We start from the raw sequence: 27362 nt of genomic DNA on the forward strand, positions 1-27362 counted from the left end.
TAAGAATACATTTTATTGGGATATACCTTTTTGAATCTTCTTAACATGTTTAAAAATGATAATACAGCCTGAGCAAAATAGCAAAACCCTGTCTCTATAAAAAAATGGAAAAAAAATTAGCTGGGTATGATAGCACACACCTATAGTCCCAGCTACTCAGGATGCTGAGGCGGGAGGATCTCCTGAGCCCAGGAATTTGAGGCTGCAGTGAGCTATGATGACACCACTGCATTCCAGCCTGGGCAACAGAGCAAGACCCTGTCTCAAAAAAAAAAAAAAAAAAGAATGATAATAGCTAACAATAAACACAACTCTTAGAAGTAGTATCTATTGGGGTGTGTTTTGCCATGATAGGAAATTACATTCTACAGAGAAATCTAATTGGATTTCACTGATATTTGGGATAGCAGATGATCAAGGTCTTCAAAAACTTGTTGACCATAGTAGTTTAAATTAACTACAAATCTGCCTTCTAAAAGTTGGAAATTCTTAGCCTGATGAAGTATCCAGTAGTTCAGTGTGTGTGTGTGTGTGAGAGAGAGAGAGACAGAGAGAGAGACAGACACAGAGATAGACTGAGACTTTTTAGAGGGGCAGTGCAAAGTTCCACATAGTCTCCTGGCACCTTTTCTTCTTTCTCTCCCACTCCAGATACTGACATATGTTTACACAAATAATATTCCTTTGTCACTTGACTTGTTTGTGGAAATAAGATATACTTGTTTAACATACTGGCTGCCATGTGAGTTGTATTTAACTCAGGCTAGTTTTGAGCCCAGGGCCTCCTGAAGCAAAACTCTGCAGTTGGTTTGTGAAAATCTTACTTATTGATGTTCTTATTGTTAAAATTAATATTGACAATGTAATTTAAAGAATGTGGATTGCCTTGCATATAACTCATGCACAGAAAACAATAAAAAATAACAAATTAGAAAGGATCGTTTTGTTTTGATAAAACATCCTGGCCCCAGGGAACAATTTTTTTTTCTAGTGTGGCAGTCAATGTGTTAAGAAGAGTTGAGAGCATGAGCTTAGAAAGTGGGGAGGGAAAGAGGTGAGGAGGTGCTTTCCAGATTTGTTTGGGATATGAGTAATGGTAGCTTTTCTTTTCTTTTTTTTCTTCTGAGGCAAAAAAGCACCAAACATGTAACATACTATTATTCAGAATTGCTTTTCTGATCACATACAGGTTTCTCAGGTTTCAAGGCTATGTGAATTGTGAAATGTGTTTTATTAGTTATCTTTAAAAGTAGTTTTGTTTTCCAAATAAAAGACCATAATCTGTTCTTTCTTCCAGGGGCACAAGAAGTTCTCATTGATCCAGGTACATGATCTATGTGTTCAGTTTCTTTTGGTTATTTTTTTAAGTGCTTGTTTCATGGTGGTGTGAATGAATGGTTAAAATTTCTGGACTATGATCTTTGGAACATTCTGATTTAAGTAACTTTAAATCAGAACTGTTAAAAACGTGATTGTTATTTGGTCCTTGTTTGATGGGGTGCCCTATTGCTTTATGTTGTTTGTTGAAGAGGAATATTCTTCTTCTAGCATGGTTAAGTCAATGATTTGAGAATTGTACTTTTAATTCTTTGAATGCATTGAGCATGTGTATCCTGTTAATTTTGAATTCATTTGTAGTAATGGCTTAGCTCTGATTCTATGGCTTGTGTTCCCTACAACATGAATTTGAATTCTCTGCTGCATTTTGTCTATGTGTTCTTAACAGGGAAAGACGTTTTGCATTTTTTACACAGGCGGGCCTTTCCTTTCCCCTCTTAATAAACTTCTGTAATTGATACAGCAAAAATCTCTTTTATTACAGTGATTATGTCATGATGAGCTCTATTACTTTCTGGTTTTATCAAAAACAATGACAGCGTAAATAAATAAGAAAATGAAGCACAGCCAGGTAGTTGTGCTTACACAGGCTTAGTGACCAGCACATTTACTTTCTCCTCATTGTGCATCTTGATTCTGAAATGAAGCTGCTTCAGGCTTGCAGATTTCTGTTTTAACATTTGTGTTCAATTCTCTTTCTAGGTTGATGGCTAAATTTCCTCACAGGGTTTGTGGAAAGTGTAGACGAAAGACAACAAATGCTTAGTTTTGTTTTCAGGAGACCTGAGTTATTGATGAGAAAACAACTTGACACAGTCAGGCACATTGTAGGCTTCATGTGACTGAGAAACTGAAGGCCCCCAGCCAAAACTGATGAAAACTTAAATTGACGTTGAATGTATTTGTATTGGTGTTTGACCATTACAAGTTATTGAGCCCAGGCTGGCTAATTGTGCCTGATATAAAATACTGAATTTCAATGTGTCAATCACTTTAGTTGTAGGAGAATTAGATGTGTACACAAGTAGGAGTAGCTTAGAGCTACACAAAACATCAGTCATTTGTTGAGATAAAAAAGGGATAATTTTTTTTATTTCTGAAACGTTTCCAAACAAAGCTGTATAGGAATAAAATTGAGTTAAGAGAGCTGGGAGTAAAAGTGAGGATGATTCTGTAGGGCTTTGTTATTCAGAGGTGTGCCAAGATCCTCCTATTGAGGTGAAAACCACCAGGAAAGCACCCAGGAACCAGTGTTTGGCGTGGACGCCATCTTTTGTAATGGTCCCAAATTAGAACAGTGTGAACTTGACTTCTACTCACCCAAGGCTGAGCAAGTAAAGAGATGAGATTCTGCTCTCGCCCACATTCGGTTCCCACCTTCCAGGCAGCTCCCACTGGCAGCTTGTGCTTTCTGGCCTCTGCTAGCAGGGGCCTTTGTATCTGGACTGACCTGCTACTAAAATCTTACCTGTCTTTTTTTTTTTTTTTAGCTTTAAAAGATCATTTATTAATACTCTTAAGTATTTACAACTCAGGAATTAAAATGTTTATCAATTTATTACCGATAGGTTATATTGTCTGGAAGAGGCTTCACCTGTTACCTTTACCACTTGTTTTTCTGATAGAGGAGAATTCCAGGTTACCTTTTTAACTTTTTACATTCTTTCTAGATGTTTTGAACCACAGTATCTGGCTGTTTTAGGAAATTTCAATGACAGCTCATTAACAGGCTTTCTAGGAAGATTTCCATCTCTGGAAAGAAGGTCCCACTGACTTTTCTTAGCCTCCGCCACATAACAGCTCCTAAATAACCTATTGTGAAAAGCACATTCCAATACAAATAATGATGACATAAACATATACCAATATTATTCCAATGGAAAAGTTTAAATACATAACTTACCTGTCTTTTAAGTATTGGTCCCTCCTCTGCTATCTAAACCCTGCCAGGATGTCAGTGGTGTGTTGGAGGGGAATCTTCACAACTCCTAGGAGCACTGTGATTGGATTCTTCAGAGCCTCTACATCTGAACAGCTAATTCTCTCAGGGGTTATATTAATACAATTGTTTGGCTCCATAGAAAACCCATTCACATGAAGGTAACACAAAATTACATCATTTTCATTTTATTTTTGAGTTTTAAATGGGTATAATGTTTGAAGCAAACTTTCAGAATTTTTTTTTCTATCTGTCTTTCCTATAACTATTTCTAGAACCAGAAGGACAAGAGTTGGAGGGTCTTTGGGGGCTCCCTCCACTACTCATCCTAAGCCCAAAGCTTCTCCTCCCAGCATTTCTAGTAGTTAGGACTTTGGGTTCTTTCTCTGCATTTTAGATGGAATGATTCTTTTTTTTTTTTTTTTTTTTTTTGAGACAGAGTCTTGCTCTGTTGCCTGGGCTAGAGTGCTGTGGCGTCAGGCAAACTCACAGCAACCTCAAACTCCTGGGCTTAAGCAATCCTTCTGCTTCAGCCTCCCGAGTAGCTGGGACTACAGACATGTGCCACCATGCCTGACTAATTTTTTCTGTATATTTTTAGTTGTCCAACTAATTTCTTTCTATTTTTTTAGTAGAGACGGGGGTCTCACTCTTGCTCAGGCTGGTCTTGAACTCCTGACCTTGAGTGATCCTCCTGCCTCGGCCTCCCAGAGTGCTAGGATTACAGGCGTGAGCCACCCCGCCCAGCCGGAATGATTCCTTTTTAAACTCTTTTTTTCTTGTTATTTCTAAACATTTCTTGTACCTGCAACAACTACTTCAAGTAAAATGATCTTTTGGATAATTTTACTGAACTCATATTTGCTTTTCCCATACTCATGTTGAGGGGAGTTTCTTCTTGTAATAAAAATTAGCAATTTGCACTTACTATGCCAGAGGCACTAAGGCAGCAGTCCCCAGCCTTTTTGGCACCAGGGACCAGTTTCACGGAAGACAATTTTTCCATGGACCGGAGGGTGGCGGGGTGGTTTCAGGATGATTCAAGCACATTACATTTATTGTATACTTTATTTCTATTATTATTACATTGTAATATATAATAAAATAATTATACAACTCACCATAATGTAACCTCTCTGCTAATGATAATCTGTATTTGCAGCCACTCCCCAGTGCTAACATCACCACCTCAGCTCCACCTCCGATCATCAGGCATTAGATTCTTATAAGGAGGGCACAACCTAGATCCCTCCTCACATGCTCAGTTTACAGTGGGGTTCGAGTTCCTGTGAGAATCTAATGCCGCCACTAATCTGATGGGAGGTGGAGCTCAGGCGGTGATGCGAGCAATGGGGAGCAGCTATGAATACAGATGAAGCTTCACTCCCTGGCCTGTAGCTCACCTCCTGCTATGTGGCCCAGTTCCTAACAGGCCACTGACCAGTGCCAGTCTGTAGCCTGGGGGTTAGGGACCTTTAGGGTGCTTAAAAAAAAAGAAAGGCTTTGATACAATTCATCCATTTAAAGTGTAAAATTCTGTGGTTTTTAGTATATTTACAGAGTTGTGCAGCCCTTACCGCAATCAATTTTAGGACATTTTCATCACCCCAACAAGAAGCCCCCTACCCATTAGCAGTCACTCCCCATTTCCTCTGTCCTCCCCTATCCCAGGCAACTACTAGTCTACTTTCTTTCTCGATGGGTTTACCTATTCTGGACATGTCATATAAATTGCAACATAAAATATGTGCTCTTTAGTGACGGGCGGCTTTAACATAATGTTTTCAAGGTTCATCCTTGTTGTAGCATGTGTCAATAGTTTCTTTCTTTTTACTGCTGAATAATATTCCATTGTGTAGACATTCCACATTTTGTTTATCTAGTCCATTTATTCATGGACATTTTCATTGTTTCTACTTTTTGGCTATTATGAATAATGATGCTATGAACAGTTATGTATAAGTTTTTGCATGGACATATGTTTTAAATTCTCTTATGTATATGTGTAGGAAGTGGAATTGCTGGGTCATATGATAACTCAATGTTTAACTTGTTGAGAAACTACCAGATCGTTTTCCAAAGAGCCTGCGGTACTTTACATTCCTGCCAGCAATGTGTGCAAGTTCTAATTTCTCTACATCTTCTTCAACACTTGTTACCTCTTTGACTCTGGCTGTCCTGGTGGGTATGAGGTGCCATCTCATTGTGGTTTTGATTTGCATTTCCCTTATAGCTAATGATGTTGACCATCTTTTCATGTGCTTACTGGTCATTTGTATATTTGCTTTGGAAAAATGTTCATATTCTTTATCCATTTTTTAATTGGGTTATTTGTCTTTTTATTGTTGAGTTGTAACAGTTCTTTTTATATTCTGCATATAAGTCTCTTATCAGACACATGAGCAGCAAAAATTTTCTTCCATTCTGTGTATCTTTTCATTTTCTTGATGGTATCCCTTGAAACATACTAATTTTAAATTTTGATTAAGTCCAGTTTATGTTTTCTTTCTTGCTGCACTTTTGGTATCTTACCTAAGATCTAAGGTATTTTATATATCCTTTACATCTAGAGCAATTTAATCCTCACAATTCAAATAGATATATACTGTTGTTATCCCTAGTCTATAGATGAGGAAACTACAATGAGTTCATTTCTGCATCACTTACTCTCCACTATGATGATTGCTATTTGACCTGACAAAGTCATAATTAAGCCTTTTCTGGTCATCACTCTAAAAGTAGAATCATGACTATGGAAAGTTCAAAGAAAGTATTTGATTGGTTCCATTTTGTTAACCAATGGTGGGGGTGCAGTATTGACATAGATTGTAAGCCCTTCCGGAATAGGATCATTGTCTTCCTTTTATTTCATTTTGTTTCCTCATAGTGTCTAGCATAGTTCCTTATTGTCCAGCAGATTAGTTAGAACATGATGCTCTTGAATCATTGCCTGTAATGACAGAATTTTGACAACAGTGTCTGTTGTTTGTTTCACAGGAGCAATGATTCTGCCTGCATTAAACCTAAAACAAACCTACACTGAACTCTCTAAGGTGAATGAAGAGATGAGGTCCCTAATGAGGAAAAAAAAAAAAAAAACTAGCAGGAAAAGATAATATAGAAATACCTCTCAGATCTATTAAAATAGCCTGGGGTTTTGACAACAGTTCCGCAAAGCAAAGATGTTTTTATTAAGTTTATAGATATGTTATAGTTACACAGCAGAATAAATTTATTAACTAGATTTGATAAGCAAAGTATAATAAGGATTACTTGTTATAATTAAAATATTTTGCCTCTTTTAAAGTAATTAGTGCCCACGAGTAAAGAAAAGTAAGTTAGCATGTGACATGGGAACAATCTTCTATATGTATATGTGTTTGTGTGTGTGTATATGTGTATATACATATGTTTCTATCTTTTGGAGCATTTTGTAGCTTTTCAATAATGTTCTAACTTTTGAATTCTTTTAAAAAATTATCATTGTATCTAATGCAGTTTGGACTGAGTTTATCCTGCCTTATGCACAGAATTCCACTGTCTCCTGGGTAAAGATTTTCCTTTCATTATATTGACTGAGTGTCAGAGTTAATAGGAACTGTGATTTCTAGGCCTCTCCTCTGTGTGTATTTAAAGTTGGCTGTCAAATGCAATTCTCTTTGTTTCTTGAATTTTCATTATTTAGCTAGAATTTAAAAAAATTAATTTGTTTATATATTACATAAATTTCCCTAGGAACTAGAAGAATCATTGTTGTTTTGAAACAAACAGCAGATACTGTTGCCAAAATTTATGAAAAGCTTAAATCCACTCTTATTTATAAGTTATTTTTCACCTGGTATTTGTTTACCTCTTTATAATTAAAATTTTTTTTAAAGGAGTAGGTCTGCATGCTTAAAAAAACTCTTACTTTTTCCTTATTGTAGAAGTAATATTCATTGTAGAGAATTTATAAAATAAAGATAAAATAAATATATTTTAAAATTACCTATGCTCCCCCACCCCCATAAATTGTAGTAAAATTTGAAATCAGGAAGTATAAGTCCTCCAAGTTTGTTCTTTTTTCTCAAGATGGTTTTGGTTATTCTGGATCTCTTGAATTTCCATGGGAATTTTAGGATCAGATAGTCAATTTCTGCAAAGAATCCAGCTGGGATTTTGATAGATTATGTTGAATCTGTGGATCAATTTGGGGAGTATTGCTATTTTAACAATACTATGCCTTGTAATCCATGGATGTGGGATCTCTTTCCATTTATTTATCATCTTTAATTTTTTCAGCCAACGTTTTGAGTTTTCAGAGTATCATTTTATACTTTTTTGGGGTTTAAATTTATTCTTAAATATTTTATTCTTTTTGATGCTATTGTGAATGGAATTGTTTTCTTAATCTTTTCAGATGGTTCATTACAAGTGTATAGAAATATAATTGATTTTTTTGTATATTGATCTTTTTCTTGTAACTTTGCTAAACTTATTTATTAGCTTTAACAGTTTTTGATGGACTTTTTAGGATTTTCTATATGCAAGATCATGTCATCTGAATATAGAGATAGTTTTACTTTTTCCTTTCTAATTTGGATGTTTTGTCTAATTCTTGATTTTAGGGGGAAGCATTTAGTCTTTTATCATTAAGTATGATGTTAGCTGTGGGTTTTTGGTAGATGTCCTTTATCAGGTTAAGAGCATTCCTTTCTATTCCTAGTTTGTTCAGTATTTGTATCATGAAAGGTGTTAAATTTGTCAAATGCTTTTTCTGTATCTTTTGAGATGAGCATGTGGTTTTGTCCTTTATATTACTCATATGTGTATTACATTAATTAATTTTCAGATGTTAAACCAACTTTACATTCCTGAGATAAATCTCACGTGATCATGTTATATAATTCTTTTATATCTTGCTAGATTTAGTTTGCTAGTATTTTGTTGAGGATGTTTACATCTATATTCATGAGAGATATTGGTCTGTGGATTTTTTTGCTTGGATGTCTTTTACTGGTTTTGGTATAAGGACAACACTGGCCTCATACAATGAGTTGGTTAGTGTTCCTCCCTTTTATGTTTTTTGAAAGAGTTTGTGAAGAATTGGTATTGATTTGTCTTTAAATGTTTGGTAGAATTTACCACTAAAGCCATTTGTACCTGGGCTTTTCTTTCTGGGAAATTTTTTGATTATTGATTCAATCTCTTTACTCATTATGGGTCTATTCAGATTTTCTATTTCTTCTTGAGTTGAGTTTGGTAGTTTGCATCTTTCTAGGAAGTTGCTCATCTCACCTACATTATGTATTCATTGTATTCCCTCATAATCCTTTTCTTCCTGTAAGGTGAGTAGTAATGTCTGCTCATTCAGCTCTGATTTTAGTATTAATAATTTGAGTCTTCTCTCTCTTTTTTTTCTTGGCCAGTTTGTCAATTTTTTTGATTGTTTTAAAGAGCCAACTTTTTTCATTTTATTGATTTTTCTTTATTGTTTTTCAATTATCTATTTTATTTATTTCCACTCTAATATTATTGCTTTCCTTCTGCTTCCTTTAAATTTAGTTTGCTCTTTTTCTAGTTGCTTAGGTTGTTGACTTGAAATCTTTTTTCTTTCTTTTTTTTTTTTTTAAATGGGTATTTATAGTTATAAATTTCCCTCTAAGCATTGCTTTCACAGCATCTTATTTTTGGTGTATTGTGTTTTTCGTTCAGCTCAAAGTATTTTCTAATTTCCCTTGTGTTTTCTTCTTTGACTCACTGGTTATTTAGGTGTGTGCTATTTAATTTCCAAGTATTTGTGTATTTCCCAAATTTCCTTTGGTTGTTGATTTCTAATATAATTCATTTGTGGTCAGAGAACATATTTCTGTGATTTCAGTTCATTTAAATTTATTGAGACATGTTTTATGGCTTAGCATATGGTCCATCCTGGAGAATATTCCATGTGCACATGCGTATTCTGTTGTTTGCTGGAGTGCTCTGTAGATGTCTGTTAGGTCTACTTGCTGTTTAAATCTTCTGTTCTTATTTTATTTTTGTTGTGGGATTTTTGTTGTTTCCTTTGTCTCCTTTCAGCTTGCTTAAAAACCACAACTCCTTCAGTATTTCTTCCTGGGTGAATTTCCCTTTAATTCTTTTGATGATATCTCTCCAGTCTCATTCTAGGGTTTTTATTTCCTTGGGAGAAAAAAATCAAACCCTCGTACTACACTCGGTTCTTTAGTAAGGGCCTGGCAGCTGTCAGTAAAGCCAAAGGATGGCTTGACTCTTGTGTTCCTTTCATCATGGTGCCCTGATGGTGACCTTTTAATTACTGCACATACTGTTATGGTAGTACATTCCCACTGCCCAGCCCAGTACCTGGCACAGAGGAGCTACAGTGGGTGTTATGAGTGAATGAATGACTCATTCTGCTCACAGCCTATGATTTTAGTTCATAATTTGTCTTCTCCATTTTCATTTTCATTTCATTTATATTCCTAATTGCATATGTTTTAGTACTCTTGTCTTTTCTGAAATACATCCTGTTTTCAATAGACTTACTTTGTAATTTAATGAGTTTACCAGAATTCTAATTTTTTTAACTATTGATTTTGAAGTAATTTAAAACTTACAAATTTTACAAAAAAGTTTCAAGTTTCAAGAGTGGTACAAAAAACTCTGATATGCTGTTCATCCAGATTCACCGGTTGTTATCATCTTTATTACTTGATCTCTATGTGTATACATATATTTTTGAGCCATTTGGGAGTGAGTTGCAGACCTGATGCCCCACCCTGAATACCTCAGTGTACATTTCCTAAGGACAAGGTCATTCATAAAAACAGTACAGTAATTAAAATCAGGAAATTTAATATTGATGCAATACCTTTATCTACTCTACAGATCTTATTTACATTCTACCAGCTGTCTTGGTACAGCAGTTATATTTTCTGAGCCAGGATCCAGTCCAGGACCATGCATTGCATTTAGTTTCCATGTCGCTTAGTATCTTTTAATCTAGAATAGTTTCTCAGCCTTTCTTTCTTTTTCATGGTAATTGATATTTCTGAAGAATATAGGGCCATTTATTCTGTAGAATGTTCTCGATTTAAGTTTGCCTGAAGTTGCTTTGTGATTATGAGGTTAGATGTTTTGGCAAGGTGAGGAGAGAGGTGGAATAAGTGATTTATCATGCATTAAATCAGGAGGCATGTGATGTTGACTTGTCTCATTATTGGTGATGAGAACTTTGATCATTGGCTGAAATATAGTCTGATAAGGGTTTCCACTGTAAAGTTATTATTTTTCTCTGTGTAATGGATAAGTAATTTGTGGGAAAATACTTTGACACTATGTAAATGTCTTGTTCCTCACAAACTTTCACCCACTAGTTCTGGCATTCAGTGAAGAATTTTACCTGAGTTAGTTATTGTTACTTTGATGGCTGCCAAATGGTGATTTTCAAACTTCATCATTCCTTATACATTTATTAGTTAGCTTTCTAATATAAGGAGGAGTTTTCTTTTCTTTCTTTTCTCTGTCCTTTCTTCTATCCATCCTTCTATTGTTAATGTGGACTTACAGATCATTATTTTTTTCAGTGGGTTCTAATGCATTGCTGTCATTCTTTATTTTTTAGCTCATTTGCAAGATTTGGCCAATGGAAGCCCTTCAAGCTGGCTCCTGTATCCTTTTGACATATTCCCCAATAATTTTTTTGAACACTACTTTCTGGCTTAAGATATTTTAGGTTCATTTTATACTTTCTCTGTCTTGGCTCTGGAGTCAGACATTTCTCCAAGGAGTTTTAATTTATTTTGTTGGAGAATGCTATTTAGAAATCAAGGTCTGCGCAGTAAACATGTTTATTGCTACTGAGGTGCATTGATTTTAGGCCCTTTGAGAAGTTCTGCTGTTATCTAAACTTCATACTGATTTCTCTAATTCCAACCCAAATTCCAGGGTTCTTTTTAGTCTTACCCTGTTTCATATTTACATTTTCCTTCTCCAACAGTGAGAAATCTGACTCCCAATATCATCAATATGTTTATTCATTTTCTCAGGCCTACAATATGTAGAAAGTGGTTTTGGAATTGCTAAATAATATTACTGTAAAAACAAACCTCTACGAAGAGAATTCAAGAATTGTTGGTGGTTCTTTTGTCTTGAGGATAAATATACAGGTGCTGTAATTAGAAGTTACTCGGATTTGTTCTTTAATGCTTCCTGACAATGTGACTATGTTCTTTATTTGAAATGTAGTTATTGGTTTCTGTTTATATTCCATTAATGAGTTCTCCCATCTTTATTGATTTTTTTAAAACTATGTAAGGTGTCAACGTGGTTCCAGAAGTCAAATCAACGTAAAAGGTACATCCAGAGAAGTGCCACTTCCTCTCTTGTTCTTCTCACCTCATTTCCATCTGCCCTTACAGATAACCACGTTCATTTGTTCTAGTTTCTCCTGCAACCCCTTTGATGTTCTTAGTTGTTCTTATTTCTCTTTCTTGTGCAACAGGTAGGATATTATGTATATTGTTTTGTATTTGGCTTTTTGTTTTTGTTTTGTTTTGGTGGCTAACATCAGCTTATGGAGATGTTCCTCCTTTATTTTCACAGCTGCATAGCACACTGTGTGCACATACCATATTTTATTTTGCCTGTATTGTATGTATGCAAATTTTGGTTGTTTCCAATGTTTGGCAATTACAACTAATGCAGCAGTAAATAATCTTATAGATGTGTATTTTTGTATCGTTGAAAGTATATTTTCTGCATAAATTCCTAGAAGTCAAAGGTAAACATATAACATAGTTTTATTAGATTTTACCAAATTATTCTTTTCCTGTGCCCCCAAAAGAAATATTTTGCCAAATTCTTCTTAAAGGTTGCACCATTTTGCATTCACAGTAGCAGTGCATGAGAGTGCTTTACCCATAGGCTCGCCAACATGGTGTGTTGTCAAGCTTTTAAAATTTTGCCAACTAGATATGTGAGAAATAGTATATCTTATTATTAGTGAAGTTGAACATCTATTTAAATGTTTAAGGGCCATTTTTATATTTTTATTTTATGAATTGTCTGCTCACATCTTTTGCTTTTCCCCCCCCAATTGGATTTTTAGTTTTTTTCTTTCAATTTTTATGACCTCTTTATATATATGGAATATTAGCCTTTTGAAATATGTTACAAAATTTTTTTCTTAGATTGTCATATATGTTTTCACTTTGTTTACAGTATTTTTTGCTGTATGTTTATGTAATTGAATATATCAGTTTTTTAAAATTCCATTTGGATTTGAATGATAGCCTTTTATCCAAGTTTTAGAGGAATTTACCCATGTTTTTTGAACTTCTTTTATGGTTTTCTGTTTTACATTTAGATCCCAGATCCATTTAGAGTTTATTCTTATGTTTGGTGTGAGGTGTGGGACTGATTTTATCTTTTTCCAAATGGCCATCTGAGTGTCCCAGGATGATTATTAAAAAGTCCATCTTAGCCTCAATCATTTCAGGTGCAGTGTCCTGCTGCTGGAGGACTTTGTCATACCCTGGCCAGTTTAACATCTAGGCTATGGATACACTGTTTTCCTGCTATTCCTCTGTAAATAGGGCCAGTAGTATCCATATGTCAGGGTTTTTGGTTTTGGTTTTTAATTGGATAGCAGACAAGTGAAACAGGCTGGTACTGGCCTGTTAGTCATTATTGCCACACTGGTACTTGTCTTATCTAAGCCCTTTTTGTTCTTCTCTTTATGGTTTGCTTTTCTCTCTCCAGCCTCGTTCATCTCCACTTTTTTCCCTCTTTTTTTTCTGCTCTGTTTTCTCTGAGTTTCCAGTTTTTGCCTGTATACAATCTTGCAAATAATAGGAACTCAGCAACTATTTCTTGAACGAATGATTAAACTATTGTTGGATTGATACTTGAGAACCTTTGTGATGGTGTCTTTTTCAATCTTTTCTCCGCTACATCTTTTTAACTATGCCTTTTTTTTTTCTTTCCTCTAGTCTGGGTTTTAATCTGCCTGTGACATTGATTTTCCTGCCTGTCATCTAAAGGCTGCGGGTCTTGATGACTCTTTGTTTCACTAGTTCACAGTAATGTTACGTGTGGACGTCAAAACTTTATCGATGTCAAGAAAGATAAAATCTACTGTGCGCTAGTATTTTTAGAGCTTGTTAGTCTTTTCTTGAGAGATACTAAATCAGTCTGGCCCACTGATCTCTCTCAGGAACTATGCTCTTTTTACCTTCCCACAGATCATATTGTTCTTTGTTTCTCTATGCAGAATTTTTTTCTCTAGCCTTGGTGTTGGAGTTAAGTTGATCAGGAGAAGAGCCCTCAGGACTAGAGGGGTGCTTTTTGAAAAATGGAGGGAACATTTGCTCCTTCTCCATGGCTGGGGACTTTCCCCCTAATTCTTTGATCATGTGCTTCTTGGAAGGGATGAGGTACCATACAAAGAGTGAAAAGCCCATCTCATTCTTTCCCCCTGTTATCTTATCTTTCCTTTCTCCAATGGAAAAAAAGAGTAAAACTCAACAATGTAAAGGTGATTTGTTAGCTAATGAAATAAATCAAGACCCTATGTTATTTATTAAATATTAATTTATGCCCCAAACAATGTATTGTAAGCATGAGAAGCACAAACACACAAAGCACAACAGTACTGTGGTTAAGAACGTAGGCCCAAGATCGACTCCTACTCGAGTCACCAGCGATGTAATCTTGAGAACTGATAAGAATACTTCCTCTTTAGGGTCTTGTCACCTCACTTGCAGAAATGGAGTACACTAAGAGTTATAGAGTTGCTGTGGGTTGTAGATGAGAACACGCAAGGAAGTTCTTGGCATAGGGCCCGATTTCCCCTAAGTGGGAAAAAATGCTGCTTTTGGTGTGTTGGCATTATAACAACCCTGTGTAAACTCTCACTCCTCCAAAGGGATGTCTTGTGGCTTGGAGATGGAATTCTCAATCCTGTAAGTACCCAAGGTTTCTGTCATTGGGTCTTGTGGATTTGAATCTGTTCTTTAAAAAAGTACATATTTTAGATATTTTTTCCAAGCATGCCCTTTTCTATTATTATTTATAGTTCTTCTCTCTCATCTCTTGCTGTGATCTTCACAAAATCTGCAGGAAACAAAATCCTAAACCACCTGCCTCTTCACAGTTCTCTATTATAGTTCCTTCTTCCCTTACTAGAAGAGGATTTTGCATATGAAATTCTTTGTTCCCCTTTTCTTAGAGTTTCTTTGCCTGTTTGTTCATTGATCTATCCAGTTATCTATTTATTTTTCTTCCGTCTTATTCCAAAAGGCATTTGAGGCAGCTCACAGAATTGGGGAATAAAAAATAAACAAGTTAGAAAATTGGACCAAGATTAGAAAACAAGGGTAAGAAATGAGCTTGCACAGTGTCGAGGGCACTGTGAGATGCATGCCCTTGGCTGTGTGCAGTTATACAGATGGGCAGCAAATGCGTCCCTAAGCCTCCCAGCAGGCACGAGGGAAGCAGGGTTTGGTGGGAGATGCCTACTGTCTGCAAGATAAGTAAGTGGCTTAGGAGAATCCCAGCTTTTCTTGTGATTGAAGTTTAGGAGAATATTTTTTTTTGAGTGTTCTATGAAATTAAAGAATATTGCATCATTTTTTTTTCCTGACAGTGTTTTCTTTGTAGTTGGTTATATTCTGTAAATGGAAGTTTCTCCAAAATTCTCCCCTGTTTGGGTTCGGTGGCTAGGGAATTAAGTGATTCTGCTTATAGACAGGAGTTGGTCAGAAATAGAAAATGACAGCCAGAGAAAGGATACTTGTGTTGATAAGTTATTTTGTTAATGTTGTACAGTTCAGAAAATGCTTTCATAGTTTATCTTCTTCGAGGACACATGGTGGTCCCTTGCTAGCATTAAGAACTCCAAGCTGTGAGAGAATGCATGCTGACTTTGTCTTCAAGACAACTAAGCTAGTTATTATAAACATGTTACTTTTATGTCATGCATTTCATGTTCTTTAATAAAAAATTTCAACAGGGAGGAAAACTTATTCTGAGTTAACTAACATTTAATTTAATGCTTTGATGGTAGGACTGTTATAGGAAGTATATAAGATGTGAAGACTAAACACTTTCATTATTTAAATTTCAGTAGGGCATATTTAAGTTTTATCTTATTTGTGTCCCTCTTTAAACTAACAAAGAAATAAGACAGAAAAAACAAAAGATTATTTCTTTCCTTCTGCTTGGTTTGCAGGTGCCCTCACTACCAATGGGATAAATCCTGACACCAGTGCTGAAATTGGACGAGCTAAGAACTGTCTTAGCCCTGAAGACATAATCGACAAATATAAAGAGGCCATTTCTTATTACAGCAAGGTGATTTTATTGCTTTGTTAATTTTATACGTAATTGTATTGTTTTAATCAGAAGTTTCCATTTTACATTATGTAATGCTACAGTATCTCTTAATTATTTGTTTCTATAAGTATTCATGTATTAATCTGTAATGCCTGTCTAATTTTTTTTCTGATTCAAAACAGAATTCATTTAATATAATTAATTTCGAAAAGAGGAAAAAAAGCTATCATAGCCGCACTACTCAGAGATACTCATTATTAATCTTGAATATCTATTTTCTTGTCCTTTTGTTAATATATATTATCCATATAGAAATGGTGAGCATACTGTACTTAATTTACTGTGTAGTGACAGTAAATTTTTCATTTGGCATATTATATGTTTTCCTATGTTACTAAATCTTCCATGGCATGATTTTTCATAACCTGTATGACATTCCATCTGTGGATGCACCATTCTTTCTACTTTGGACTTAAAACAATTGTAAATTTCAAATGTACATACTAAAATACTGAAAATCAAAACTCAGGTTGTACAGAAGAGTGGCATTGAATAAAAAATGAAAATCCTCCACCTTCTCTGCCCTTCATTCCTAAGGGTAGTGAGTATTAACCACGTGGTATATATCTTTCACAGCCTTTATCTATGCCTATGAGATACACATACACATTTTATTTACAAAAATGGGATCATACTATCTCTATTGTTCTGCATCTTGCTTTATTCGCTCAGCAATAAATCATAGATCATAGATGCCCTCCCACTTCAAGACCTGCTTGATTCTTTCAAATAGTGTGGAAAGGTCTTCTAAAATGTGGATGCAGTCCTTTATTTTGCAACACATTTTGTGAGAGATTATCATAAACAGCACCTAGAACAAGACGAAATGCCTGCTCTTGCAGTGTTCACAGCTTGCCATAATTTACTTAATTATTCCCTCGTTGATGGATACTTAGGGTTTCTCACTTTTTCAGTGTTGGAAAAAAATGCTTCACTGAACATTCTTGTACCTATATTCTTGTGTTCTTGTAGGAGTATTCCTTTGGGTTAGATGTTTCTAGAAATTTAATTGCTGTGTATGACCTTTACATTTATCATAGGTTATGTTCAAGTTACTGTCAAAATTTCTTCTCTAATAGAGAATGAAAAGATAAGGAATTATTTATTTAACCAATCCTCTGTTACTGAATGTTATTTAGTTTTGATTTTTCTTTTCCCATTATTGTAAACAGTGCTCTTATAAATGCCCCTGTAGATAAATCTTTTTTGGACTGATTTTTTTTTAAGGGAACAATTCCTAGATGTGAACTTGAATCAAAGAGTATATATTTTTTTAGGGTTATATAGTCCTTTATTTATTCATTTATTTATTTTTTGAGACAGAGTGTCACTTTGTTGCCCTGGCTAGAGTGAGTGCCGTGGCATCAGCCTAGCTCACAGCAACCTCAAACTCCTGGGCTTAAGCGAGCCTACTGCCTCAGCCTCCCAAGTAGCTGGGACTACAGGCATGCGCCACCATGCCCGGCTAATTTTTTCTATATATATTTTAGTTGGCCAGATAATTTCTTTCTATTTTTTTAGTAGAGACGGGGTCTTGCTCTTGCTCAGGCTTGGCTCGAACTCCTGACCTCGAGCGATCCACCCGCCTCGGCCTCCCAGAGTGCTAGGATTACAGGTGTGAGCCACTGCACCCAGCCTATAGTCCTTTATTGTCCTCCAAAAATGTTGTTAATTTACTCCCTCACAAATAAACACTAGCTATTATCCTTTAAAAATATTTGCCAATATGAAGGGCAAAAATAATTTTTCATTGTTTTAGTTTGCATTTTCTTTTTCTTTTGAGATGAGGTTTCTCCCTGTTGCCCAGGCTAGTCTTGAACTCCTGGGCTTACGGGATCTTCTCAGTGCAGCCTCCCAAATAGCTGGGATTATAGGTGCACCGCCATGCCCAGCTTAGTTTGCATTTGATCACACCAGTAAGGTACTGAACATTTCTTACTTGTTAGCTATTTGTATTTCTTTTAAGAACTATCCATTTGTGTCCTTTGCACACATTTAAGTTGGGGAGCTTTTCTTATTGCTCTGTGATAGCTCTTTATGTATTATGAATATTAACTTCTTGTGTATCATAGACATTACAAATCTTTTTCTTAATGTTATTTGCCTTTTAATTTTGTTTATGAGGTTTTTCTTTTAGGTTTGGTCAAAATCTATTTTTAATGTAGTAAATCCTTTCTTTATGGGTTTTACCTTTGGTATTCTACTTGGAAATACTTCCTTAACAATAGAATAAATCTCTTTCCCCAGTTTTTTTTACCTCTAAAATGGGGATGACGGTAAGTACCCATCATCTCACAGAGTCTTAGTTAGGGTAAGCTGAGATACCATATGCAGAAGATTTGCATTGTCTATTGTTAGTATTTTTTAGTATATTGTTATCTATAATTTATTTTGTGTGTTTTATGACATAAGAATACAATTTTTCCCAAGTGATTATCTAATTGTCTCACCACAATTTAATTAATTCATATTTTTTCTTTGATTTGAATTCTTGCCTATACTAAATACTCATGTCTATTTCTGAACTTTTATTCCTTTCTATAATACTAATCTGTCTTTTTTTTACTCCAGCACCATGATATTTTATCTGTTGTAGTTTACTTGGTATCTAATAATGTGAGTCTTTTTCTTAAATTCTTTCCTCCCATCCCAAATTTTTGTGGCTAGTATGATGAATTTAGTCTTCCCGAGGCATTCTAAAATAATCTGTTCAAGTTAAAAAAATCAGATTGGAATTTTGATGGGGCTTGCAGTAAGTTTTAAATTATTTTTGGGAGAGCTTCTATATTTATAATATTGCTTTCCTCTAAAGAATATGTTAATGTCTCCACAATTATACATCTTATTTTAAGTCCGTCCATACAGTGTTATAGTTTTCTTTATATAGAACATAAGCATTGCTTTGAAGTTTATTCTTAATTTTTATATATGTTTCTGTTAATTTTGTGAATGGGATTTTTTGCCATTATATTTTCTGTTTAAATCTTATATATAGAAAATTACATTGGTTTTTTAATATTCATTTTGTAAGTAGCCATTTAAAAATTGTAAGTATAAGTACTTTTTCCAGAGCCCTTTCTTGTCCATTTAAAAAAATTTGTTTCCAAGAGTATCAAAATGGTAATAACTAAATTCTGTAGTTGGGGAGACAGATGGAGAGAAATGATGTGGCTTGTGTAAGTACTTTTAGTAGGTTAGTGGCTGCCTTTGGACCAGAGAAGCAGAGAAGAACCTCTGAAAGAGCCAGGTAGGACCAGTGAGGACCCCAATAGCAGGAGAGGACCCCTGCTGTCATGGTTAGGCCTACCGGTGTGACAGGCAGATGCCACTTCACTGGCCAAGTCTGATTGGGTATCAGGGCTGTGTAATACGAATGTGAGGCTTCATCTCTATGGGAAGGACTTGTCTGCCATGGGCACATCAGGTAGTCAGGTGGTCTGTGTCCTAGGAGTGGGAAGAGCAGACTGCGAAGTCAGACAGAACTGAGGACTCTCTCCTTTCCTGTTTACTGGCCATCTGGCTTTAGTCAGTCAAATTATATGACCTCTTTGAGTTCCAGTTTTCTCATCTCTCAAAATGAAGAAATGAAGGCTTGCTGCATTGAGTGTTTAATTAGGGTAAATTATATATATATATGGCTTAGCACAGAGACAGGATCATTAGTATTGCTCAGTAACCAATTGGTTATCATCTCTTCTTCCTTAGTTCAGTATTTTATAAGACATCTGGGAGAAAAACTAGTTTCTAATATGTATATGATACAAGTAGGAAAACAAAATTAATGTCTTGCTATTCTATGGCTGTATTTTTATTCCTTTTCTTCATTTAGCTCTTTTCTTCTTTTCTTTCCTCTTTTACCTCCTCCACCAAGAGTCTGAGACTTTCCCATGCTACCTACAACACTTAAATTGAAGTTACTTTCAAAGTTGGACCATCATCGTGATGATAATGATACAAAAAACATTTGTACACTTCAGAGATTTGATTGTATTGAATTTGTATACACACACACACACACACACACACAGCAGGCCACCTCCTACTTTATGAGTGAGAAGCACCACCTTTTCTGGTTTTCATTCATTGAGATTGATAATGAAGTCTCTTAAGCAGATTCTTTCCTGGCTTCATGAATGATTGAACAATTTTTTATTGGATTTCTGATTTTTGGCCAAGGAAATTCTCTCTATTAGAAGAGATGAAATGGAACCCCTAGACATTCTTCTGATATATTGGTGTTATTGTATTTTGAATTGAAAGGAACCTTAGATGGCATATAGCCTTTTGCCATTCTGTAGGTATAAGGAAACTGAAGCCCAGGGTTTACGTGTCATGATCAGAGTCACACAATGGCATGATTTGAACTAGAGTCTAGGTCTTATGTTATCTCATACATGCAGATAACAAGACAGTGGTTTGGGAAGGCAGAGAACCCTCCCCTCTTGACTTCCAGTGTCTTGGTAGAGTTCTTACTGCTCACCTACCATTAGTTTTTGTCCATGGCAGCCTCTACAGAGAAGGCCATCAACTGAGTTTCTAATCAACAAGAAGCTCTGGACCCATTCACATTTCCCAGAAACTATTGGATGTAAAACCCTTGTTATTATAGTTTACCCTCTAGTCCCCTCTGTGTGTGGTGCTGTCTAAGGCTAGGTAAGGCTAGCCTTGGACAAAGTGAGGACAATAGTATGTGTGCTGAACCTTCTCCCATTTCCACTTTAGCTTTGGAGTCAGGCCGACTTGAGTTCAAATCCAGCCTTTCCCAGTTACTAGCTTTGCGACCTTGGGCAAGAAACTTTACTTTTTGGTGTCCTATTTTCTTTATCTGTAAATAAATTTGCTTTAGGGTTTTTGTTTTACAATTGAATGAGATAGTTCCCTCATTTATTCCTAAAGTATTGATTGCATGGTTCTATGCTGGGCCATTGGTCGGTACTTATTAGGACTGAGCAGCAAGAACAGGGGCCCAGCCCCATGCTTCCCAGAGCTTGTGTTCCAGGGTAATGCCTGTAGAAGGCTAGGTATGTTGTAGATTTTTAGCAAATGGCCATTTTTCCCTAATCCCTATTAATTGTGGGTGTCTGTCTACTAATACAAGAATAATTTTTCATAATTTCATTTTAAACTTCTTTGTAATATAAATGAAAATATATACATTTATCCAAAAATATGTGGAAAAAGCCTGAGTTGACCTTTATGCTCACTTCAGTAGAAACTGTTTTTAAGAGTTTTGAAGGAAAGGTAATCATTTTCTTTCAATAGATCAAATCCCTATGTTAGTTTTTTTTGTTGTGTTGTTAAATGGTACATAAAATTGATACATTTCTGACTTCAGTGTTGGTATTTAGGTAAGTACAAATAGTTTCTTTTTCTGATCGTCTTTGGTAAATTGTAATAGATCACAGATTATGTGTGTATTACATGTGTAGAAACGGGGAAGGAATGAAGACTTGTCCAAAATTATACATACATCAGTGAGACAGATGACCAGTCACACCTTTGCTCCTTGATGACTGGTAAATAGGCAGACTGCGTCTTCATGGGCAGCTATGCCAGGCCAGGCCTATAGTGGTCTCAGTAAATGCTTACTGATTAAATGCATCAAGTTTTATATGTGTTAATGCCTTCACAAAAGAATATTAGTGTGTTGTCCCTCCAAAACCTCAGGTTCTCTTTAGGTACTAGTACACATGGACTTAACCTCTATAAACCTTTTCTTTAATTTTAAGAATATTTTTTCAGTTACATCAATTGAAAATCACTCCTGCCAGGATAATTATGGAAAAAAAAAAAAAGTGGAGTAGAGAAGAAAAAAGTCAGAAGAACAGATAGTGTGTGGGATTTTTGCGGTAGAGGCTTGGGAGAGAGGAGGCAGGAAGGTGGGGCTGGGTGTGGGAACCCGGCTCCTTCACCTGCTCCGGGTCTGGAGCCACCCAGTGTGGCTGGGGGTGGCTCCTGGCTTGAAGTTAGGAGAATTGGGGGTGAGGTTTGAGACATGCTCCCCCAGTTTATTGAGTAGTTAAATGAAGTTCTACAAAGCCTTTTCTGTTCCACATGCCTTTGTTTGGTCTTTATCTCAGGAACCATAATAGGATCTGAGAAATAGGAACAAGCAACTCTGAGATAGAAAAGCAGAAAGACATTGAACGTTCAGGGAACCATAATTTTTGCAACAAAGTAAAATGCGTTTACAACTACTACATTAAAGCTGCAGGTGTGAGATTCTAAAAATGTTTTAGAGTACTACAAGGGATGATAAGCGGAAATGAATAGCGAAGTATCTGTTGATAATATTTTGAAATTTTGCAAAATAGCAAGCTATTGTGATTGTGTTATTTTAATGAATGCATACATATTTATATGGGCTCACTCAGCCACATTCTTTTGCCCCCATAAATGATAGACTTTATCAAAAACAAATTCTCATCTCTTGGGGTGGGGATGGGTTATGAGAAGCCTTGTACTTGGGGAATTGCTGTTGCAGAGTTATTGAGTCCCAGTGGTGCAGCCTTTAGAATATGACAGAAACATCTTCACTCTTCTTTTTCGACTGAAGTTCCTCCTTTATATCCTACAGTATAAGAATGCTGGAGTGATTGAATTGGAAGCGTGTGTCAAAGCAGTACGTGTCCTTGCAATTCAGAAGCGGAGCATGGAAGCCTCAGAATTTCTTCAGAATGCAGTTTACATTAATCTTCGACAGGTGAGTGTATGCCTGCCTCTAGGTGGAAGAGTTAATTCAGTTCTTGTGAAATTCATTCACTAGTGATCAGCTTATTTTGCTATTCTAAGATTCAGTATGGCACAGTAAAAACTGGAGTCTTAACTTGATATCCTTATTAATGTGGTTATGTGTATGTTTTACTACTTTATTTTGTGGTAGTTTACTTTCAAAATTCAGAATTTGCTGTTCTTTAACATTTTTTTTTGATTGGAGAAATAACTTTGCCTCTTACTAGCTTTGCAACTTTGAGGGGCTGGGGTGCAAATGTGTGGCTGGGGCTAAGCACTGAGTGTCTGGGGAGCCAGAAGTAATTCTGGGGCCAGAGTGGTTTTGTTTGTGAGGGACAGTGGGGGGAAAGATGCTTCAAAGGCAGGTTGGGTCAGGACCTGGTGAAGATCATGCATAAAAGTAAAGAATGCTAGCCCTTACCAGGTAGGCAAGAGAGACTCCTTACGGAATCCAAGCTGGGGAGCAGTCCCATGGGCTTGGCTTTGAAGCCTACCTCTGCCACCTGTTAGCTGCATAACCCTGAGCAAAATCACTTGGTGTGTCCAATTCCGAATATCGTTCTCTGTGAAGTGGTAGAATAACAACTGATATGGTGTTTATTAGAAGGACTAGTTTAGATGAGATACTTCATGTCCAGTTCTGTTTTAGTGCCTATCCTGTGAGTGACTGCAATGGGCAAGGGTTGTTTTCAGGTTGTAGGGCTTAGAAGGACACTTTTGTGACAGAGCAGAAAATGGATTGTGGCTTTCAAACGGATCCTTAAAAGGCCTGAAGCTACAGAATTGTGGACAGTTTGGTTGGCAGCCTGTGCAGGGAGGACTTTGAGACTTTTGTCCTTAACGACTGGAGTTGCCTTTGCAAATTAATGTTGAAAATTTGGGCTTGCTGCAAAGCTGTTTTCACAGGTGGATATATAAATACACATATTTTATAAAATAAAATGTTTTCATTTAAAATCTGTGGGAATTTGTTGCTGTTTGGAACAGCCCTTCCTTTGCTGTTTGTTTAGTTTTCCCACGGACCACTAGAGGTCAGCAAACACCGCGGCTCTCCTGCGGCTGGGCAGCCAGGATGGTGCAGTCGTGGCTGCCTGGCCTTTTTTGAGTTTCCCCAACAGGATCCTTTGCTTTTGTTGACTCATCTCCATGTTTGTTTGCCAATGAGCAGACAGCAAAATAATGAGTTCTGGTAGGATTTTATAATAACAATAAAAAAGAAGGGCCTGTAGTTTCTCTGAAATAGAACCAGCTTTTGGTTCTTGATCAAGTGTGTTCTATTGCAGAATTGACGTGTTATATCAGTTCCTGGAAATGATTTTGGCTAATATGGAAATTCTGAAAGGAGCTGAGATATGATTATTGCAGGTTCCTTCTGCTTTAAGAATCCCCGTGCACACATAAAAACTGATAAATAATACATTTGGATTTAGTGGTATTGGAAAGGGTTTCTTCACTTTACAGAATTCAGTGCAGAATTCTCCTCTTTGTGTTCAGGGACACAGATTGATCTATCTTTTCTTTAGTTGTTTTGGTGAGTAATTTATGATAATTATCTATGATTAACAAATGACAGCACACGTTTCATTTAATAACCGGCTTTCTACGAATTTGTGTATTGCACGTGTAGATTTTACAGGCACACGGTGAGGGAGACGGAGATGGAAGGAACATGGACTTTGGCACCCCAGATTGAGGTTTAAGTCACAATTTCCTCCCTGTGTGATTTGGAATAGTTTTGTAACCTCCTTAGCCTGTTTCTAAACTGTGAGATGGGAGTGATGATTTTCACTTCTAGAGTTGTTTTAAGTTGTAAATGGTATAGTAATGCATATAAAGTGCTAAACACACTGATTTGCACATGCAAAGCATTCAGTAGAAGTGTTTGCCTCATTGGTAATGTATCAAAGGAATAAAGGTAGCTCCTGTTTGTTGAGGTCCCATTTACCAGCACTTTACTAGGTTGTGAATTTGGGCTATTTCCTTTAGTCCTTATAATTCTGTATTCCAGCTGCAGTTATTCCTATTTACAGAGGAGGAACTCCAGGCTAAAGAAAGGCTGTGTGACTTGTCCAGAGTCAGACCATAATTTCAGAGGGGAAAGGGGCCTCTGGGAAGTGTGCTTGGTCTCTCTTTCCTTCAGTCATGTGCCACACCGGGTGCCGGGCCTGAGGCACAGTGTGGGGCTGTCTGCTAGCTCTTGAATGTTCGGTGGGCAGCAAAACAGACATGGTCCTGCACTGACTGAGCTTAAGTCTAGAGTGGGAAACAGGTGCTAAACAGATAAACATAAAAATAGGTAATTAAAAATTTTATCATTTCTACAAAGGAAAAGAACATGCCCTGCCACGTACACCTGGGGAATTTTCTAGCTGAGGCTGCTCTAGTGGTATAATCTCAGTAAAATAAGTTCTGTTACCACACAAAGACGACAAAAAGGCAAAGCCTCTCCATTATCAAATAAGAGGAAACTTACTGATAGTACTAATTAAGCAGCCGGCTCCTTGCAGGCATTTAACTAGGTGCTTTACAGATCTTGGCCATAATCATCGTGACAACTTTGCTAAGCAGTTTATTGTGCCTAATTTTAGAGATGAGAAATTTTAGAGATGAGACAGGAGAGTTTGCCGGATACCCAGCATTATCTCATAAATACCATTGTTGCTGTTTAAGCCTAGTTTGTTTTGATTCTAAAATCCAAGCTCTGTGAACTGAATCATGTAGTTGCTTCCAAACAACCCAAATTATTGAAATTATTATTTTTTTAATTCTTAGTAGAAAATGGCAATTGATAGTAAGAGAAATTGGTAGTAAGGAATTGTTTGAAAAACTAGAAAAAAAGTCTGACTGTATCAGACTTGAGAACATACTCTAGGGTCAATGTTTAGTCAATCCAATACCCTTCGCTTCCTATAAACCTAACGTTCAGGAATGATTCTGAGCCATTTGAGTACATTTTGGCTCATGATACTATTGACTAAGACCTGCAACCTCTTTGTCCTTGGTTAATTTTCTCTTCAAAGCCGTTCAAATTTTATGCAGGCTATTCGTTCAGATGTAAGAATAGCCTTTTTAAAATTTTTGATGCATTTCCTTAATGAAGCTGTTGCTAAGGAAACCCAGCAAAAAAAACCTGGTAGATATGCACATAATAATTACAAGCTCAGAACTTTATGTCAATTTAAGCTCAAAATCAGAGGGATGGGGAGATTCAGGAAAGGCTTTTTAACATAGAAGGGAGAAAGTACTAAGAATGCAGCTTAGCTAAGGCTGAAACAGTTCAGTCTTACCAGCAGGGTGCCTGGCTTTCAGAGATCGTTTGTGGGGAATTCATCGTTCTCACAAAGAAACTGCTGGATGGGGAAGGAGGAAAGTCAAGTTCCTTATTGGAGAAGGAAAAGGAGAGAGAAGGAACTGAGACATTTCTGGTTGAATGAGAGTCTGGGATATGGCATGCCACCTTGTCTTTAGGAGAGAGGAGTTTCATGGGAAACAGACATATAAAGAAACCTCCTGAGTGAGTCAAAGCTGCAGAGAAATGAGTAGCCCAGGTGGGCCTGTGATACCCAGCTGGGCTTTGGATGAGGAGCTGCCTACGAAGATGTGGGAGTCTTTGACCTGATCTTTAGGTTGGCATTTCACATCTTCATTTGAAGCCCAATAAAGGGATGAAAGAGGGAGGGGGCTAATAAGAAAAGCCAGAGACTGGAGAATGAGCCACATACATGTGCCGTGGTGTTGTTATATGTAACACAGGGAAGAATAATGCTCAGTAATAAGAATGATGCTTCAGAATTTCCCATGTGGGGCCATGCCAGCAATTGGGGTAGATATTTATCTCACGGGCGTCGTGAACCTTGTAGCTTATCATCTTTTTCTTTTTGTTTTAGCTGCTAGGATCCTTAGCACTGAATCTGTGGTCTTACCCTTAATAATGACAACTACTTCGTGGCATACGTTTTTGTGATTTGACCTTCCCCAGGTTTCCTTTAATTACAGCCCTCATTTTCTCTTCACCCTGATTTTTATCTTTTTGTTGTTAAATTGTATGTGTTTGAAAAATTGATTTTAGTTGCTTTTTTAGAATGAGGCAGAATGTAAATAAATGCGTAAACAGAGCATATCACAGACACGTATTGCTTTTAGAAATTTTAAACTGTTCACCTTAGGGGTTACCTTAAAGCTGAGATGAATATTAAAGTGATACATTTTTAATAGGAAAGTTTGGTAATTCATGCATATTCTAGAGCAGGGACTGTATCTTAGTCATTTTTATAGTCACTGTGCCAAGCACAATGCTTGTCATAGACCAGGCATTTATTAATGTTTGTTGGATGAATAAAGCCAGCGATGACGCATGCTTCATCCTGTGGTTCTTGCCAGCATTGGCACCACTCCTCTGAGCAGCAGTGACAGCAGTGACCATCGGTGGGTATGCAAGGCCTTGTACCAAGGGCATTATACCCATTTCTGCATTTAACACATTGACTGCCACACGCCACACTAGAAAAAAAATATTTTTCCTTGGGGCCACAGTGTTTTATTATGAAAATAGAGTAAAAACTTTGAAAACAAAATGATCCTTTCTAATTTAATGAAAAATTTATTTTTTATTGTTTTGCGTGCATGAATTATATACAGCCTGAAACATAGTTCTTGTGGCTCCCAAAGTGAAGAGACATGTGAGTTACGTATGCCTCACAAGGCCCTGGGCTTAAAACTAGTGTGAGTTCAGTACAACTCACTTGGCAGTTAATGTGTTAATCCTTAAAACCCTCCATAAGGGATTATTTTTATTATTTTACACTCATAACGTGTAATACGTTTTTATTTCGAAAGACTTCAAACTTTCAGAAAAGTTGCAAGAATAGTACAATGAACACTTAATATGCCCTTCACCTTGAAGGACAGTGTTTGTCCTTTTATGTCAGGGTTATTCATTTAGCATAAGGTTTTCAAGGCTCATTTATGTTGTAGCATG

At 36.4% G+C, this 27362-nt stretch overlaps 1 protein-coding gene across 5 annotated transcripts in view; it reads left to right on the top strand.

Moving 5' to 3' along the window:
* Nucleotides 1–27362, top strand: part of TRAPPC9 (trafficking protein particle complex subunit 9) — a 604744-nt gene that overhangs the window by 20547 nt on the left and 556835 nt on the right. For 4 of the 5 annotated variants that reach the window (XM_069465953.1, XM_069465949.1, XM_069465951.1 and 1 more), the window contains 3 exons: nucleotides 1298–1324; nucleotides 15489–15610; nucleotides 22230–22355. In XM_069465953.1, coding sequence (XP_069322054.1) covers nucleotides 1298–1324; nucleotides 15489–15610; nucleotides 22230–22355 — 275 coding nt within the window. The remainder of the gene's footprint in view (nucleotides 1–1297; nucleotides 1325–15488; nucleotides 15611–22229; nucleotides 22356–27362) is intronic. The other variant, XM_069465950.1, reaches the window with a different exon arrangement.

The sequence above is a fragment of the Eulemur rufifrons genome, chromosome 3 (genome assembly GCF_041146395.1).
Source record: "Eulemur rufifrons isolate Redbay chromosome 3, OSU_ERuf_1, whole genome shotgun sequence".
Classification (NCBI taxonomy): Eukaryota; Metazoa; Chordata; class Mammalia; order Primates; family Lemuridae; genus Eulemur; species Eulemur rufifrons.